This window comes from Alexandromys fortis, unplaced genomic scaffold, assembly GCF_014885135.2.
Source record: "Alexandromys fortis isolate MF-2015 unplaced genomic scaffold, M_Fortis_MF-2015_v1.1 scaffold_22, whole genome shotgun sequence".
Taxonomy (NCBI): Eukaryota; Metazoa; Chordata; class Mammalia; order Rodentia; family Cricetidae; genus Alexandromys; species Alexandromys fortis.
Window position 1 is genome coordinate 11,434,028 of NW_026067900.1, and position 13,959 is coordinate 11,447,986.

The window sequence follows — 13,959 nt, forward strand, 5'->3', positions numbered from 1 at the left end:
GCCTAGTGGCTTCGGCGGTTTGTTTTTCGTTAGCCGTCGGTACTTGCAAAAATGTCAGCGGACTTGCTATTTCTAGCGGACAGGCGATAAGTGGATTTTTCTATTGTTTTACTTGTTTTTTGCTTTTATTTTAACATTTATGAGTGTGTGTTCACCAGTACAGAGGGTACAAGACAAATTTGTGGGAGCTGGTTTTCTCCTTCTGCCATGTGGGGTCCAGGAACTGAGCTCAAATCTTCAGGCTTGGTGGCGAGCACCTTTACCTGTTCAGCCACCACCGCCCTCCTTTGACACAGTCTCACACTGTAACTCAGGCTGGCCCTGAACTCGTGGCAATCTTCTGCCTCAGGCTCTGGGGTACGAACCACCACACATCTGGCTTCACAGTTTTAATCTTTTAAATCATCAGCATTGCTATCGTCTATTTTCTTAGCTTTGGAAAACAAGCCCCTGGGCTGCTTGCGTGGCCAGACACAGTTACGAGAGCGAGAGCTTTCTCGCACGTCTCTGAGAAGCTGAGCAGAGGGAAGCCTGTGGTGACCCGACCTTATCATGGAACCGGACGACTTTGATCCTGAAGACAAGGAGATACTGAGCTGGGATATAAATGACATGAAACTGCCGCAGGTATGTGCCTGCAGGACTGCCCTTGGCGTGTGGCTCTGTTGGCTGACAATTAACCTGCCAGGTTCTAGAAGGGAACCTCTGAGGTCCTAGCTGGGAAACAACTTTAGAGCTTCAACCCCTCTTCAAGGGGAGATGTAAGGCCTAGAATCTGGGTACCGCCTTCTTTTCTAGACACCCAAAGAATAAACCTAAATTAAGAAAGCACCGTTTCCTCCCTGTTGAAGCTGGCTCGCTCTCAGTTCACAGTATTTGCCAGGGCTCTGACTTCTAGCAACACATAAGACCCCATAGCACCTCTTTGCTGTAGAACTTTAAACAGTTAACCCTGGAGCTGGAATATCTGAGCAGTGGTGCCCTTGGGCAACATAGGCAGTCTTGAGGGAATGGCTCATGGGTGGCTTCTACTCTACCCAGGACAGAGAGAGCGAGAGAGAGCGAGAGCGAGAGCGAGAGCGAGAGCGAGAGAGAGAGAGAGAGAGAGAGAGAGAGAGAGAGAGAGACTGGGCCTTACTCAGCTGCCTAAGTTAGCATTAAATACCCCAAAGGAACTCAAATTTGCCTTGAACTCACAATCCTCTTGTTTCTGCCTCCCAAGAGCTGGGATCGCAGGCCCTGCTAGCAACTGATCTTCGAATTCTAATTCAGTGGAAAGCATTAATTAAGACCATGTTTGTCATTCCTGACTATCTTGTCCTCTCTTCTTGGTATTTAAAGATACTTTGACTGAACATTGTGACCACAAACTCTAAGCCCGGAGTCCACTACTACCAAATGTCTTTCTGATCCTGAGGAGCAAACAGGGAGGAGGGCTGGGGATTCTGGTCTCTCATCTCACAACTTTTCTGGGTTCTCACTCTAATGGACACTTCTTTTTGTGTCTTTGTTTTCTCTAAACTTCTCCCTTGAGATCTCCTTTGGTGGATGTGGAGAAAACTGGAAGACAGAAAATAAGCCCATTCATTCAAGCGGGCAAATAAGCCATCACTAAGCCAGGCAAACATCCATTTTCCAGACTTGCATTGGGAGTTGCTCCTGATTTATACTGCAATTGCAATAGCTATTTTAGGGAACTTTGGAGTCAATTTTAATTGCTGTTGGCTCAATGGCCCATATTTCTCCCTATTTTTAATTTCATGTTTGTACCCTGAAAATGTGAGCTGAAGATAATATGTACAGCTTAGGTCAGCAGATATGGAAGAACTTGGAACTGGCAGGCAGGGCAGCCCTGTGTCCTCACAAGCGTTTTTCCAGGTGTGCTGGAGTATGCCTATAACCCCAGCACACAGGAGGCAGAGACGGGAAAATCACCACAAGTCTGAGGCTGATCTTAAAAAGAAAAAAAGAACCATACAATTTTCCCGGATGGAGGATTCATATCCTTCATCAGCTCCGTAAACAAAGAGAAAGAACAATTTCCCTGGAGGGACACTCGGGGCCCCAAAGCTCTTGTTTCAGCATGAATTTCCATAGCATTCTTGACTCCTTAGGCCACCACAGGAAAGTCCATGGCAAACGTGTATACTCTTGCTCTGGAAACAGACCCTCTGCAGTTACTGAACAGGTGAAATGTTGCTTAGGAAAAAGCTATTCGGCTTGTAAAACTCAGGTAGTAATTAAAAGTACAAACATGCTTCAGTCTGAGTAGACACGACCCCATGCAGATCTGGCTTGATTCGAACTCCGAAATCATATCTACAACCAGTTAAGGTGAAAAATGAAAGATCTCAGAAAGCTTTTAGCAATGGGGCTTGTGTGTTTCAGAGCAATCTGAAGGCAGAGGGTATCCAATGAGAAACTGAGGATCTGGAGACAACAGTCCTGGACTTGAGTTCCAGCTGTACCTCTCTCTACTTGTAGGGCCTCTGAGAATTATCCGCCTCTCCTCAAATCCTTTTTCCTCCTGAAAATGCTGCAGCATGCAGGAATCTCTTCTGTACCTATCGATTCTGATAGCCAGGGATTCTAGAACTGTCGGTCTGGGCCCGGTGAGTGGCTTCATTTATTTGTTTGTTCTTGTTTATTTACGTTTTTCCCTTCCTTCCTTCCGTGTGTATATCTGTGCACTACGTACATACCTGGTGCCCTTGGAGGCTAAGAGAAGCCAGTGGATTCTCTGGAACTAGAGATAGTCAGTAGTGAGCCAATTAGGTACTGGGGATTGAACACAGTTCCTCTGGAAGAACAACAAGAATTTTTAACCATTGAACCATCTCTCCAGTCCTATTTATTCAGGTTGTTGAGACAGGGTCTCACTCTGGAATGGGCTAGAATTCCCTTTGTAGCTTAGTTTGGCCTTGAACTCATAGAAAGCCTCCTGCCTCAGTCTCCCAGCTAATTGAAACTGTGTAGCTTTGCCTAGCTAGTCTGGAGTTCATGTCTCGAACTGGTGTCTTCTGCCTCCTGAGTGGTGGATTACTGCTGCGGGCCCACATGCCCAGCTTTCTATTTCTCCCAAGACATTCACCGTGGTGACAGCCCAGAAGCACAGGCTCTTGACTACACTGTCATGGATGGAAGTCTTATTCCAGGACAGCGTACTACGCCAGTTGCGCTTTCCCGTTCTAGTCCCCTTAAATTACATTTGCATCTGCAAAATTAATCACTGTAGAGTTTGCGAGGTCCAAGCAGCAAACTTCCAGTGTTGGTCTTGTCTCGCTTTCACTCGGAATGTGTATTACATGGTCCCAGGGAGTCTTACACTTGTCCCACAGACTGTGGCAGCTGAGAGAAAAAATTGTAACTTTTTTTCCTTTTTGACTAAAAATTGGGTAGACACTCAATGTCCTTTTCGTTAAACAGCATTCATTTCACAAGGCATAGATCTCCCACTGTTCTCGCTGGCTTTCCTGAGCTGAAGAAGGGTTGTTCTAGAAACACCACAGACACCTTAATCATTTTATTGCCGAGCACTGGGCAGTTGCCAGGTCAAACCCATGGCCAAAACAACACTAAGGCATTTACTCTCTTGCTTCCAATCTGGCTGTTTTGTTGTTGGTGGTTTTGTTGTTCCTGATGTTATTTTGATTGTCTGTTTGTTTTGAGGCTAGAGCTCACTATGTAGCCCAGGCTGGACTTGAATTCACTATGTAGCTCAGGGTAGCTACAAATTCAAGATCCTTTTGCTTCTGCCCTCGCTGAGATTTCAAGTTTCATGATGCCTAACTAAGTCCGTTTTGATCTGTAGGACTGCGGGCAAACACAGGGCTCCAGGCTACCACTGGGCTGTACCGTCAACCTAGTTCCAAGGCTTGAGTTCACAGAGAAAGCATTCTTTATAACAGCGGAGTTGGGTATCAAGGGGCTGTAACTCCAATTAGTTCATGGCTGGACCAAGATTTTAGCCGGCAAAATTCCTTCTGCCTTCACAGAGGATGAGCCCCAAACTGTGGCTGTCTGAACTCTCTGTAGAGCCAGGTGCCTGCGTGAAATCACAATCAATCAGATGGGCGGAGGCATGGAAGAGGCAACGGGCAAACCCGATTCTGCATCCTTCATCAATTACTATTATCCTGCAAGGCTATGTCAGGTTGTCTCTCACGCAGACACTCGTCACTTCACCCTCTCTGTCTGCCTCCTACTTGACCCCCAAGCTCTTTTGGGACTACATGGACACCAGTGGTTACCTGAGGAGACCTTGTCGTTGGGTCTGGGGTTCTACCACCCTGAGCTTCCGGTGCGGTGCGATGGCAGTGGGGGCATTCCTGCATCTGTGATGATGGGCTCTCGCCCATCACACATCTTTTGCTTGAGAGGTAGGAGCGGGGAAGGGAAGGGAGAAGAGAGGAGTTGGAAGTGAAAGAGAGTGTGAAAGCTGGAACTTGACCTAGCAATGTGGAACTTCTCTCCTCAGGTGGGAAATAGCAGGATTGCTAGCAATTCCTGATGCAAAGACCTTTGTTGAAGCATGACGACATTTAGAATTCCATCCATCTATAGTTGACCTGGAAGAGGCAGATTCACATCAAAAAGTTATCTGTAAGGTCAAAGTGAGAGTCTATTTTGTTGTCTTTTGTTACTGTTGCTGTTGTTACAGGGTTTTACTATGTAACCTTAGCTGGCCTCGAACTTGCTATGAAGACCAAAATGGACTTGAACTCATAGAGTTCTGTCTACCTCTGCCTTTTGGATGCTAGGATTAAAGGTGTGTGCCACCACACCTGACATTTTGTTTTGTTTTTAGCAACATATAATCTTTTCTTTAACTGATTCTTTTAAGGTGTTTGAAAAGCTGGGAATGAGTATTGTGTTGTATTTCCATGACCCTAGGAAAAGGCCAGCCTTTGCTACATAGTGAGTCTAAAACTAACTTGGGCTAGATGAGCCCTTGTTTGCGCACACGTGCGTGCATTCTTGTGTGTGTGTGTGTGTGTGTTATTCTTGTTCTGTTTGGCAATACTAATATAAAGGAGTAATGCATAATAAATTATTTATGCTGGAAGACAATTTCTTTATACAAGAGTAGACTATACTGTCAGCCGGTGGTGGCACATTTAATCCCAGCACGTGGAAGGCAGAGGCAGAAAGATCTCTGTGAGTTTGAGGCCAGCCTGGTCTACAGAGCGAGTTCCAGGACAACAAAAAGCTACACAGAGAAACTCTGTCTCGAAAAAAAAGAGTAGACTATACTAAGAATGAAAATGAATTTAATGTAATAACCTGATGTAAAATTTTTGGTTTTATTTTTTCTTTTCTTTCTTTCTTTCTTTTTTTTTTTGAAATAGTCTCTCATTGTAGCCCAGGCTGGCCTTGGCCTGGAAACAACCCTTAGGACTCAGCCTTTCAGCTGCTAGAATTATAGGTGAAATCCACCTCACCTTACTCATAATATGAATATTTTGATATCTTACTTAAGAATTTGATTTTATTAGTTTTATATAATAGTAATAAATAATTTTTACAATGGCCTATTAAAACTCCAAATGACTAAATTAAATTAAAACAAAAGTCATATAAAGAGTGTCCTTGTGTTCTCATACGGCTAAGAGGTACTGAGTAAATTATAGGATTAAATTTTTTGTTTAGAAGTATTGATAAATCATAGGAAGATCAATTAAATTCCTAATGATGCTTCCCGAGATGATAAAATATAGATTTGTTAGATGTGACAGGTTGAAAAACTTAAAGATGTTCCCTTTCAATTATAAACTTCTTAACCAAGAGCAAAAACAAAGAGTTACTCATGAAAAGTTAGAAATTAAAGTAAACAAAGTGTCTAAAAAGAAGAAAGCATTTTATGAAAAGTTAGAAATTAAATTAACAAAGGTTCTAAAAGGAGGGAGCATTTTTCTGGGAATTGCTAGCAAGGTTAAGAATCAGTGTTCTCAGTTTTAAAATTTTATGTCCCTGGTGGCGAATTATATGGGCTTTCAAAAATGCCCTCCCTATGCTCTTCTGATTCTTGGACGTTTGGAGCATCTGGAGCCACCATCATTCCAATTTTAATATAAAAAGTTGCCAAACATTCCACTGATGGTCCATGAAAATGACAGAATAAATAAACAACAACCAAGAGAAGAGCTTCGTGGGCTCATGCTTCCCTCTAGTAGACCCTCCCTTCATACACTACTGCCCCACTAAGGGAAGTAGAAAACAGGGTGTCGGGGGTGCCATTTGGGAAGAAATAGCTTCAAAGGCGTTGAGAGTCACCTCCTCCTCACACACATGAAGTCTTTGCTTTGGTCAGAGTGTGAGAGGGCTCTTGTGGATACATTTCACTTCTCCTGGCTCATGGCTCCGTAGTTCTGACCTTTGCGGGAGTGGGTGTGGGGGGCATTTGCACAGAAATCCCTGCTTTCCTATAAGTATCTAACCCCCTGTCTCTCTTCGTCTTGATACCTGTGTGTATTAAAGGATAATACAAATCAAGCCCACCAATTCTTTATAGTTAAAATGATTAAAGGCAAATATGTATTTTAGTGTTTTAATCTGCATTTTGATGATTTCAAAAGTAAAATACTTAGTGCTGGAGAGATGGCTCAGAGGTTAATCAAGAGTGCTTAGTGCTCTTGCAGAGGATTTAGGTTCCGTTCCCAGCACCCATACTCGGTGCCGGCACTCACGTGCACACACCACTCTCCACACAAATGCATCATCCAAAGCTAAAATAAATCTTTTAAAAGTGAACTAACATACTCTGCTATGCTTTTCTGAGATGGAAAGCTGGAAGCATTGATTACACTTTCAGTCAGAAGGAAAAAGAAAAAAAAGTTGGCAGGTGTTGAGGTTACAGAGGGCTTCTCACGCGGACCCTGAACTACATCAAGGCCATAGACCCCCACGAAGGAGCAGATATTCGGGCTCAGCTTCCCTGGCTGTGCTTATCAATAGAGAGGTACTGTAGCTGCCCACTGGGCCTCAGGGGGCGCCTCCAGCAACATAGGCCTTGATTTATTGAACCCCTTCCTCTAGGACAGCAGTCTAACCCAGGGGGATTGCTCACACATCCCAGCACTGGTGTTTGCCTCCGTTTCTCTTCAGACATTCCTTGGCTTAGCTTACTTACGTTCTGTGTTGTTTGTTCTTGTAGAAAAAGCAAAGAGTTGGTAGCTTGATTTCTTTTTCTGGTTTTCCCAGAGTCTTCTACCATGACCTTGAAGAATCGTCAAAATGAAAACTGTTCTTATTTCTGTGTCAGGTCTCTGAGAGTCGTGATGATGGGCACAGGGTCAACCTAGGATGATTCTGCCTCTAGGAGCTAGGCAGGATCTCTCACAGGCAACATCAGTCACAATTGTGGCAAAATGAGCTGCACCCAGCAACTACGTTTGTTTCCAGCCTACAGCTTGCTTGAGGCTGCGACTAGTATTTTACACGCATGATATTTAATCTTCAGAACTCCTGCAGTAGGAGAGTCTCATCGTCCATATTTTACACATGCAGGAACAGAACAGCAAACAAAGCGACTTAGGCTCTAGGGACCTCTTTTTAGGGTAATTATATTGTGCTTCAAAATTTAGCCTGAGAGCTGCCACCACAGCTGCTTTGCAACACCTGAGTGGCCGCCGCCACCCACTGCTGCCAGAGCTGCTTCTCTTGCCGAATCGGAACTCGAGACCCCCTGAGCCACAGCTCTGACCTTGCACAACAGAGTCCAGTTAGATGTTCACATGCATGAAATAAGGCAGTGCAGGGAAGCACACAGGCTCATCCGGAGTCCTCTGCATGTCTGGGAGTAGAGGACAACAAGGAAACTGCCCATGGAGGGAAACGTGTGCTTCCAGACCTCTCCAAACCAGAGCTCTGCATTGCCTGCCTGGCGACTGTGATTCCCAGCATGGCAACCAGTGTGGTCTGAGTCATTATCTCACTGTTCTTTCCGTAGTCATTAGGAAAGAGCAAGGCAAAACTACTCCACCCGCAAAATTCTCACTGAGAAGTGGCCGTTACTGTTGTCACCAAGGACTGGAGAAACAGCAGAATTCAGAAGGGCTAAGTTCTAGCTCATCTTGCTGCAAGAGACACAGCTTGATAGACACAGCAGACGCTTTGCCACCATTGTGCTGCCAGAGGTTCCCAACCTTCGGGTCACGACCCCTCTAGGGATCGAATGACCCTTTCACAGGGGTCACCTAAGACCCTCAGAAGGCACAGATACGCTGCGGTTCATGACAGCAGCAAAAGTATAGTTATGAAGTAGCAATAATTTTAATGACGATAATACTAATTTTATGGTTGGGGGTCATCACAACACGAGGAACTGTATTAAGGGGTCACAGCACTGGGAAGGTTGAGAATCACTGTTAGTGTTCCCAGATTCCACCACCAGGACTAAAATCAGGTAAGGCTCTTCCAATGGCCTCTTGTTCCGGCCCAGATATCTTTTACATCTATCAACTCTACAGCGGCAGACGGTGGGTTTTCTGGATGAAACTGTAACAGAATCTTTGTGTTTCCTTCAGAATGTGAAAAAGACTGACTGGTTCCAGGAGTGGCCGGACTCCTATGTGAAACACATCTACAGCTCAGAGGACAGGAACGCCCAGCGCCACTTGAGCAGCTGGGCCATGCGGAACACCAACAACCACAATTCCCGCATCCTCAAGAAGTCGTGCCTGGGAGTGGTGGTGTGCAGCCGGGATTGCTCCACCGAGGAGGGCCGCAAGATCTACCTGAGACCCGCCATCTGTGACAAAGCCAGGCAGAAACAGCAGAGTGAGTGAGGCTTGGGAGCAGCAGCAGGAGGCCGGGAGTCTGTGCAGATGCTCCAGCCAGGATGGACATGTCCCAGGGGCCCAGTCAGTCCTCCCTCTGGAGTTAGGTGACAGGCCAGGCATTCTGATGGAGCACTAAGAGGGAGGCACCCATCATCCCCCATCTCTGCCTGTGAGGCCTCCCATGTGCAGAGCCCCCTCATGAAGACCCCCATTGCTTGGGAGAGAGGTCGGATCATGGAAAGTTCAGGAGAAATTGGTTCACAGACTTGCTACATGGCCCCTGAGTCCCCTGGGAGAGCTCAGTGAACACAGTCTTTGGGAGTGGCACAAATGAATTTATAAACTCAGTTTTGCCCGTTTAGATTTGTGCCCTTGTTACCATGGAGATGCTTGCTCTCCCTTGTCTATATCATACTCACTGGATTGTGAAATAGATGCTCCCAGTCTTCCCGTGCCTAACCCACAAGTTACACCTTGAGTTACTTCGTGTTCTTTCCCAGGGTGTGTTCCAAACTTCCTCTCAATCATTTACAACCGAGTGGAAATTTATTGATGGTGTTCTTTCTCTCCCTTGTGGCTTTGCCCCTTAAATCTGAGTTACTAATGATGAAATAAAATACTTTTTCTCTAGAAAGAATACTTAATATTAGGAAATAAGTAGGGGGAACTTTTGTTCTTCGGAGTGCTTTGACCTGTAAAATAATCGCACCGGCCAGGCAGCTGTTGAGTGTGTCCGTGTGTGAGCCCAGCTGGCCGTTGGTAGAGAGAATGCTGGTCACGGGTTAGATCCAGCCGAAGGGAGCAGCAGGGACGGTGCGGGACTATCCCAGAACCAACGCTGACAGCCAGCAGGGCAGCCCAGACTCAGCCCGGGTGGTCCAGTCAGCTGCCTTCTATACTTCTTCTAGGGAAGTGCTGTCCCAACTGCAATGGTCCTCTGAAGCTCATTCCCTGCCGCGGCCACGGGGGCTTTCCGGTCACCAACTTCTGGAGGCACGACGGTCGCTTCATATTTTTCCAGGTTGGATTTGAGTTATTTACTCGACTTCTCTTTCCGGTGCCAGGTGTCTACCATGTTTATCAGTGGTTGGGGGTGTAGGGGTCTATGAGACTGTGCCCACCCTCTGGGAGAGCAAATGCCCACACGCCCTACGGAGCCCTGGAAACCCTGGAAGGCTGAGTGCCTCCACCCCTGAGAGAGGAGGCCTAGCTTTCAGCTCGTGACCTTCCACAGCCCCAGCTGACTCAGCAGCACTAGCGCTGCCCACAGAAACAATTTGATTCCTCCCGGAAACCCGGGCTTTCTGCAGGGTTTGTAAGGACCGCTAGTGGGGCCCGGATGTAGACAGGTGAGGAGTAGGCTCTGGCGTCAGAGTGCCCATGGAGGGCTGACAAATCAGCTCTCCCAAGATGTGATTCGGCTGTTCCCACAGCAGCTGAACGTCAGCTACCAGCCAGTTAACGCCAGCTCAAGCAAGGGCTGAAGGTTTCACTCCCAGCTTGGCTGTGGAAATCCAGCGCCACTAAGAGAGGTTATCTAGATGGCACCCTGTCTCTAGGTCTCACCAGTTTCTTACTCTGTCAACTGGAGAGGTAATAGCCGTACGTATGTAAGACTTGCACCAAAGATTAAGCGGGAGAAGGATGAGCATGACTATCAGACACTTCGAGGACAGCCTAGGAGACAGACCTAGGAAGAGACCTCACAGGCCAGGAGGCAGGCATGAGCTCGGTGGGCTTGGGAAGAGTTCTGCCGGAGCAGGCGGCCTTGCTAACACCAAGGAGAGAGGACGGGACGGAGAACAAAAGCCACGCCCCGCGAAGTGCAATCCCGTTACTAAGTTTTGCTTCATTTCTCCTACTTTGCCTCTCTCTCCAGTCAAAAGGAGAACATGACCATCCCAAGCCAGAGACCAAACTAGAAGCAGAGGCGAGAAGAGCAATGAAGAAGGTGCACATGGCATCCTCCTCTGGCTCCTTGCGGATGAAGGGGAGCCCGGAAACTAAGGTCAGCTGCCCTAAATGTGCTCGCCCATGCATGGAGGCCTCACCCCTGCAATGGGCATGGTAGATGGCCCCAGTCTTTTACTGACCAATGAAAGCAGCCGACATTCTTCTATCTGGCCTATCTATAAGCAAGCATCCACTGGACAAACTAAATCTGAGATATCTTTTTCACCACATTTGAAACAGGCTTCTTGCAAATATTCAGTATGGTCATAGACTCATCATAAGTTTTAAAAAGGAGCTTGAATCAGTATCTAACCTATATTTGGCAACTCTATATTTTAGTTCCAATAAAATCAGAATTGATCTAAATAATCTCCACAAAATGTTATCAGCCTTATGCTTTTGGAGTTTCTGTTTTCACGTTTCCAAATCCCTAGAACAGATGGGTTTCTTAGCTTGTCAAAATAATCAAGTGGTCTACGGCCACAGGGCCCTGAATGTGTCTGAGCAGTTTCCTCTAAATCAGTGGTTCTCAACCTTCCTAATGCTGTGACTCTTTAATACAGATCCTCATGCTGTGATGAGCACAAAGTTATTTTCATTGCTACTTCATACCTCTAATTTTTGCTACTGTTATGAATCATAATGCAAATACCTGAGATGCAGGACATCTGATACGCGACCCGCAAGGGGTCACAGCCCACAGTTTGAGAATTGTTAATCTAAATAACCAGACTGCTGTTAAGCTGGATGCTCTCTAGTGTGATCCCAGCTCTGGGGACAGAGATATACCAGCAGTCAGGATGCAGAGTCGGAGTCCAGCCTGGACTAGATAGTGAGACTCTGTTTTTTTTAAAGGGGGAAAATAAAAAGAAGTTTCTGCAAATGATAACCCCCCCAGCCGTAGAGGCGAGCGTGGCCTGTGTCAAAAAACCCAGTGCTGCAAGGGCTTCACAGCAGAGCAGGCTTGTCTGTTTGATACAGTGATAATTCTCACTTGGAGAGCTTTAAGGGTACCTTATCTAGAAGGAATCATGATTTAGTCTGTGACACGGAACCTGAGCTCCCAAATCCCCACAACTGGCCCTTGCCCTTCATCTCAGCCCCGGTGCATCTCTGACGCCTTACTTGGACAGAATCTTTCTCTCCTCCGCTCAGACTATCCTCTTTGAGGGGAGAGTTTACATAATGAACCATGTAAGAGAGACCTAGCAGCAGCTTCTTCTCAGGTCTAATATAGTTACTCCATCTACATAAAGAAATTAGCGCTGACCAGTTTATGTTCTATTCTGTGTAGTTTCCATGAGCTCAGAGAAAAGTCTCTAAAGGAGAAAACCAATTAAGCTCAACAATACCGTGATCTCTCACACTAGGCACTGGCCCAGGCCAGGCGGGAGAGACGGCAAAGGAAGAGGTGGATGTGGGCCTGACTGATGGCCCTGAGAGCTGTACCAGGATAGCATAACTCTGGGAACCTGCAGGGCTGTTTTGTTCGGGGATTCTGTGTGTGTGTGTTGTTTGTTAGATAGCCTCCTATAAATGTTGCAAAAAGGCAGTTAGCTATATGCTATCTGAAGCACATTAAACAGCCAGTGTGTCCCCGGAGTGTACCGGGCTCTTCACAGGTTAGGACGTTGTAAACTGGCGCAGGAGTCAGTCTCCCCTCGCCGGGTCCCAGCAGCTGTGGAGAGGCTGTACCTATGGTCGGAGTATGCCAGGAATGAACGTGATCTTATCAAGGGATATTTGCAGAATAACTCAGGGGTGCCTGGGGTAGCCATGTGGATTCGCTTAACTTATTAACGCGGGTGTTCATTTCCCTTTCCAGGCTCTTCCCGGTGAAATACCAAGTCAGGGAAGTTTACCTTTAACTTGGTCATTCCAGGAAGGCGTCCAACTGCCTAGCAGTTACAGTACATCTTTAATAGCTAACACTCCCCAGCAGAACTCCCTGAATGATTGCCTATCCTTCCCCAAGAGCTACAGTTTGGGGGGAACCACTGAGCTGGAAGATCCAGCTTCCACCTTGGACCCCACTCTGCTCTATGAGAAGTGCAAATTCCCCAGCAGTAGGATCTACGGCAGTGAAGATCAGTTTCAGTCTGCTGGCCCCGGGGTCTACACGGATTACGACGATCTGCAAGCCTGGAATAAAAGTGCTACCTTCGGGAGAAATCCCAGCGATGACGCATGCTACCCCAACTATCCTCTGCCTGTGACCAGCTGGCCCTGCGACTTCTTCCCCCCCCAGAACTCTCTGGAGCACTTTCCCCAACAGATTCCACTGGAAGCAGCTGCAGTGCAATCTGCTTGTCATCCGCTGTGGTCCAACCCAGGCGGCGAACCTTATGAAGAGAAAGTACCTATGGATTTCAGCGGCTACGCGCCCTCCCTCACGTACCACCCCCCTCAGCAGGACCCCTTCCTGCTCACCTATGGCTCTCAGCCTCAGCAGCAATACTCACTGCCCAGCAAGAGCAGCAAGTGGGATTTTGATGAAGAGATGGCCTGCGCGGGCTTGGATCACTTCAACAACGAAATGTTTCTCAACCTCTGCCCTTTAAGATGACTCAGCCCTCCCTCCCCTCATTGTGGTATGGTACAGGGCTGGAAGAATGTCCTTGAAGAATGGGTTTCGAAGCGTAGCCTCAGAGGAGTGTCGGACTCGTGATACACAGTAGACAAGGCTCTCGTTTGCAGTCTTCCTCCCTTCACCTCGTCAATGCTAGCGCATTTACCCGTAGTCAGGAATAGAAACTCCCTCGTACCAGGAATAATCCCAGCAACTCAGGAGGCAGAAGCAGTTGGATCTCTGGGAGTTCAAGGCCAGCCTAGTCTATCTCGTCAGTTACAGGACAGCCAAGGCTGTGTAGAGAGACCCTTTCTCAGAACTCACCCACCTCCCCCCTCCAAAAAAAGAAAAAATGAAAAAAAAAAAAAGAAAAGGGGAAAAAAAAACTCTTGTGTTGTGGGGCAAAATGCTCTCTGATGCCCCTGTCCAAGCTTTGGAAACTCAGCACCTCAGTGGGGCTGTCTGGAGGAGTCCTACTATGGCCTGCACGCGTCAGCTTAGCAGTTTGTCTATGTCTTTTTGGAAGCCAAAAATGAAGGAATGGAAAGAAGACAGAAGAGCTGCGGAGGTGTGGAGTTGAACATTTTACCAAAAAGTATTTAATACTTTGTTTAGTTTTATTTAAAAAAAAACATGTTTTCTAGATTTGTGACTTGA

The 13,959-nt window shown here is 46.7% G+C and overlaps 1 protein-coding gene across 1 annotated transcript; it reads left to right on the plus strand.

Annotated features, from left to right (window-relative positions):
* The first annotated feature begins 455 nt into the window (after window positions 1-455).
* Window positions 456-13,578, plus strand: Gcm1 (glial cells missing transcription factor 1). Its single transcript, XM_050124658.1, has 5 exons — window positions 456-627; window positions 8,526-8,778; window positions 9,689-9,801; window positions 10,660-10,788; window positions 12,559-13,578. The coding sequence occupies exons 1-5, from the start codon at window positions 553-555 to the stop codon at window positions 13,297-13,299; spliced, it is 1,311 nt and encodes a 436-aa protein (XP_049980615.1). The 5' UTR covers window positions 456-552; the 3' UTR covers window positions 13,300-13,578.
* Window positions 13,579-13,959: the final 381 nt, after the last annotated feature.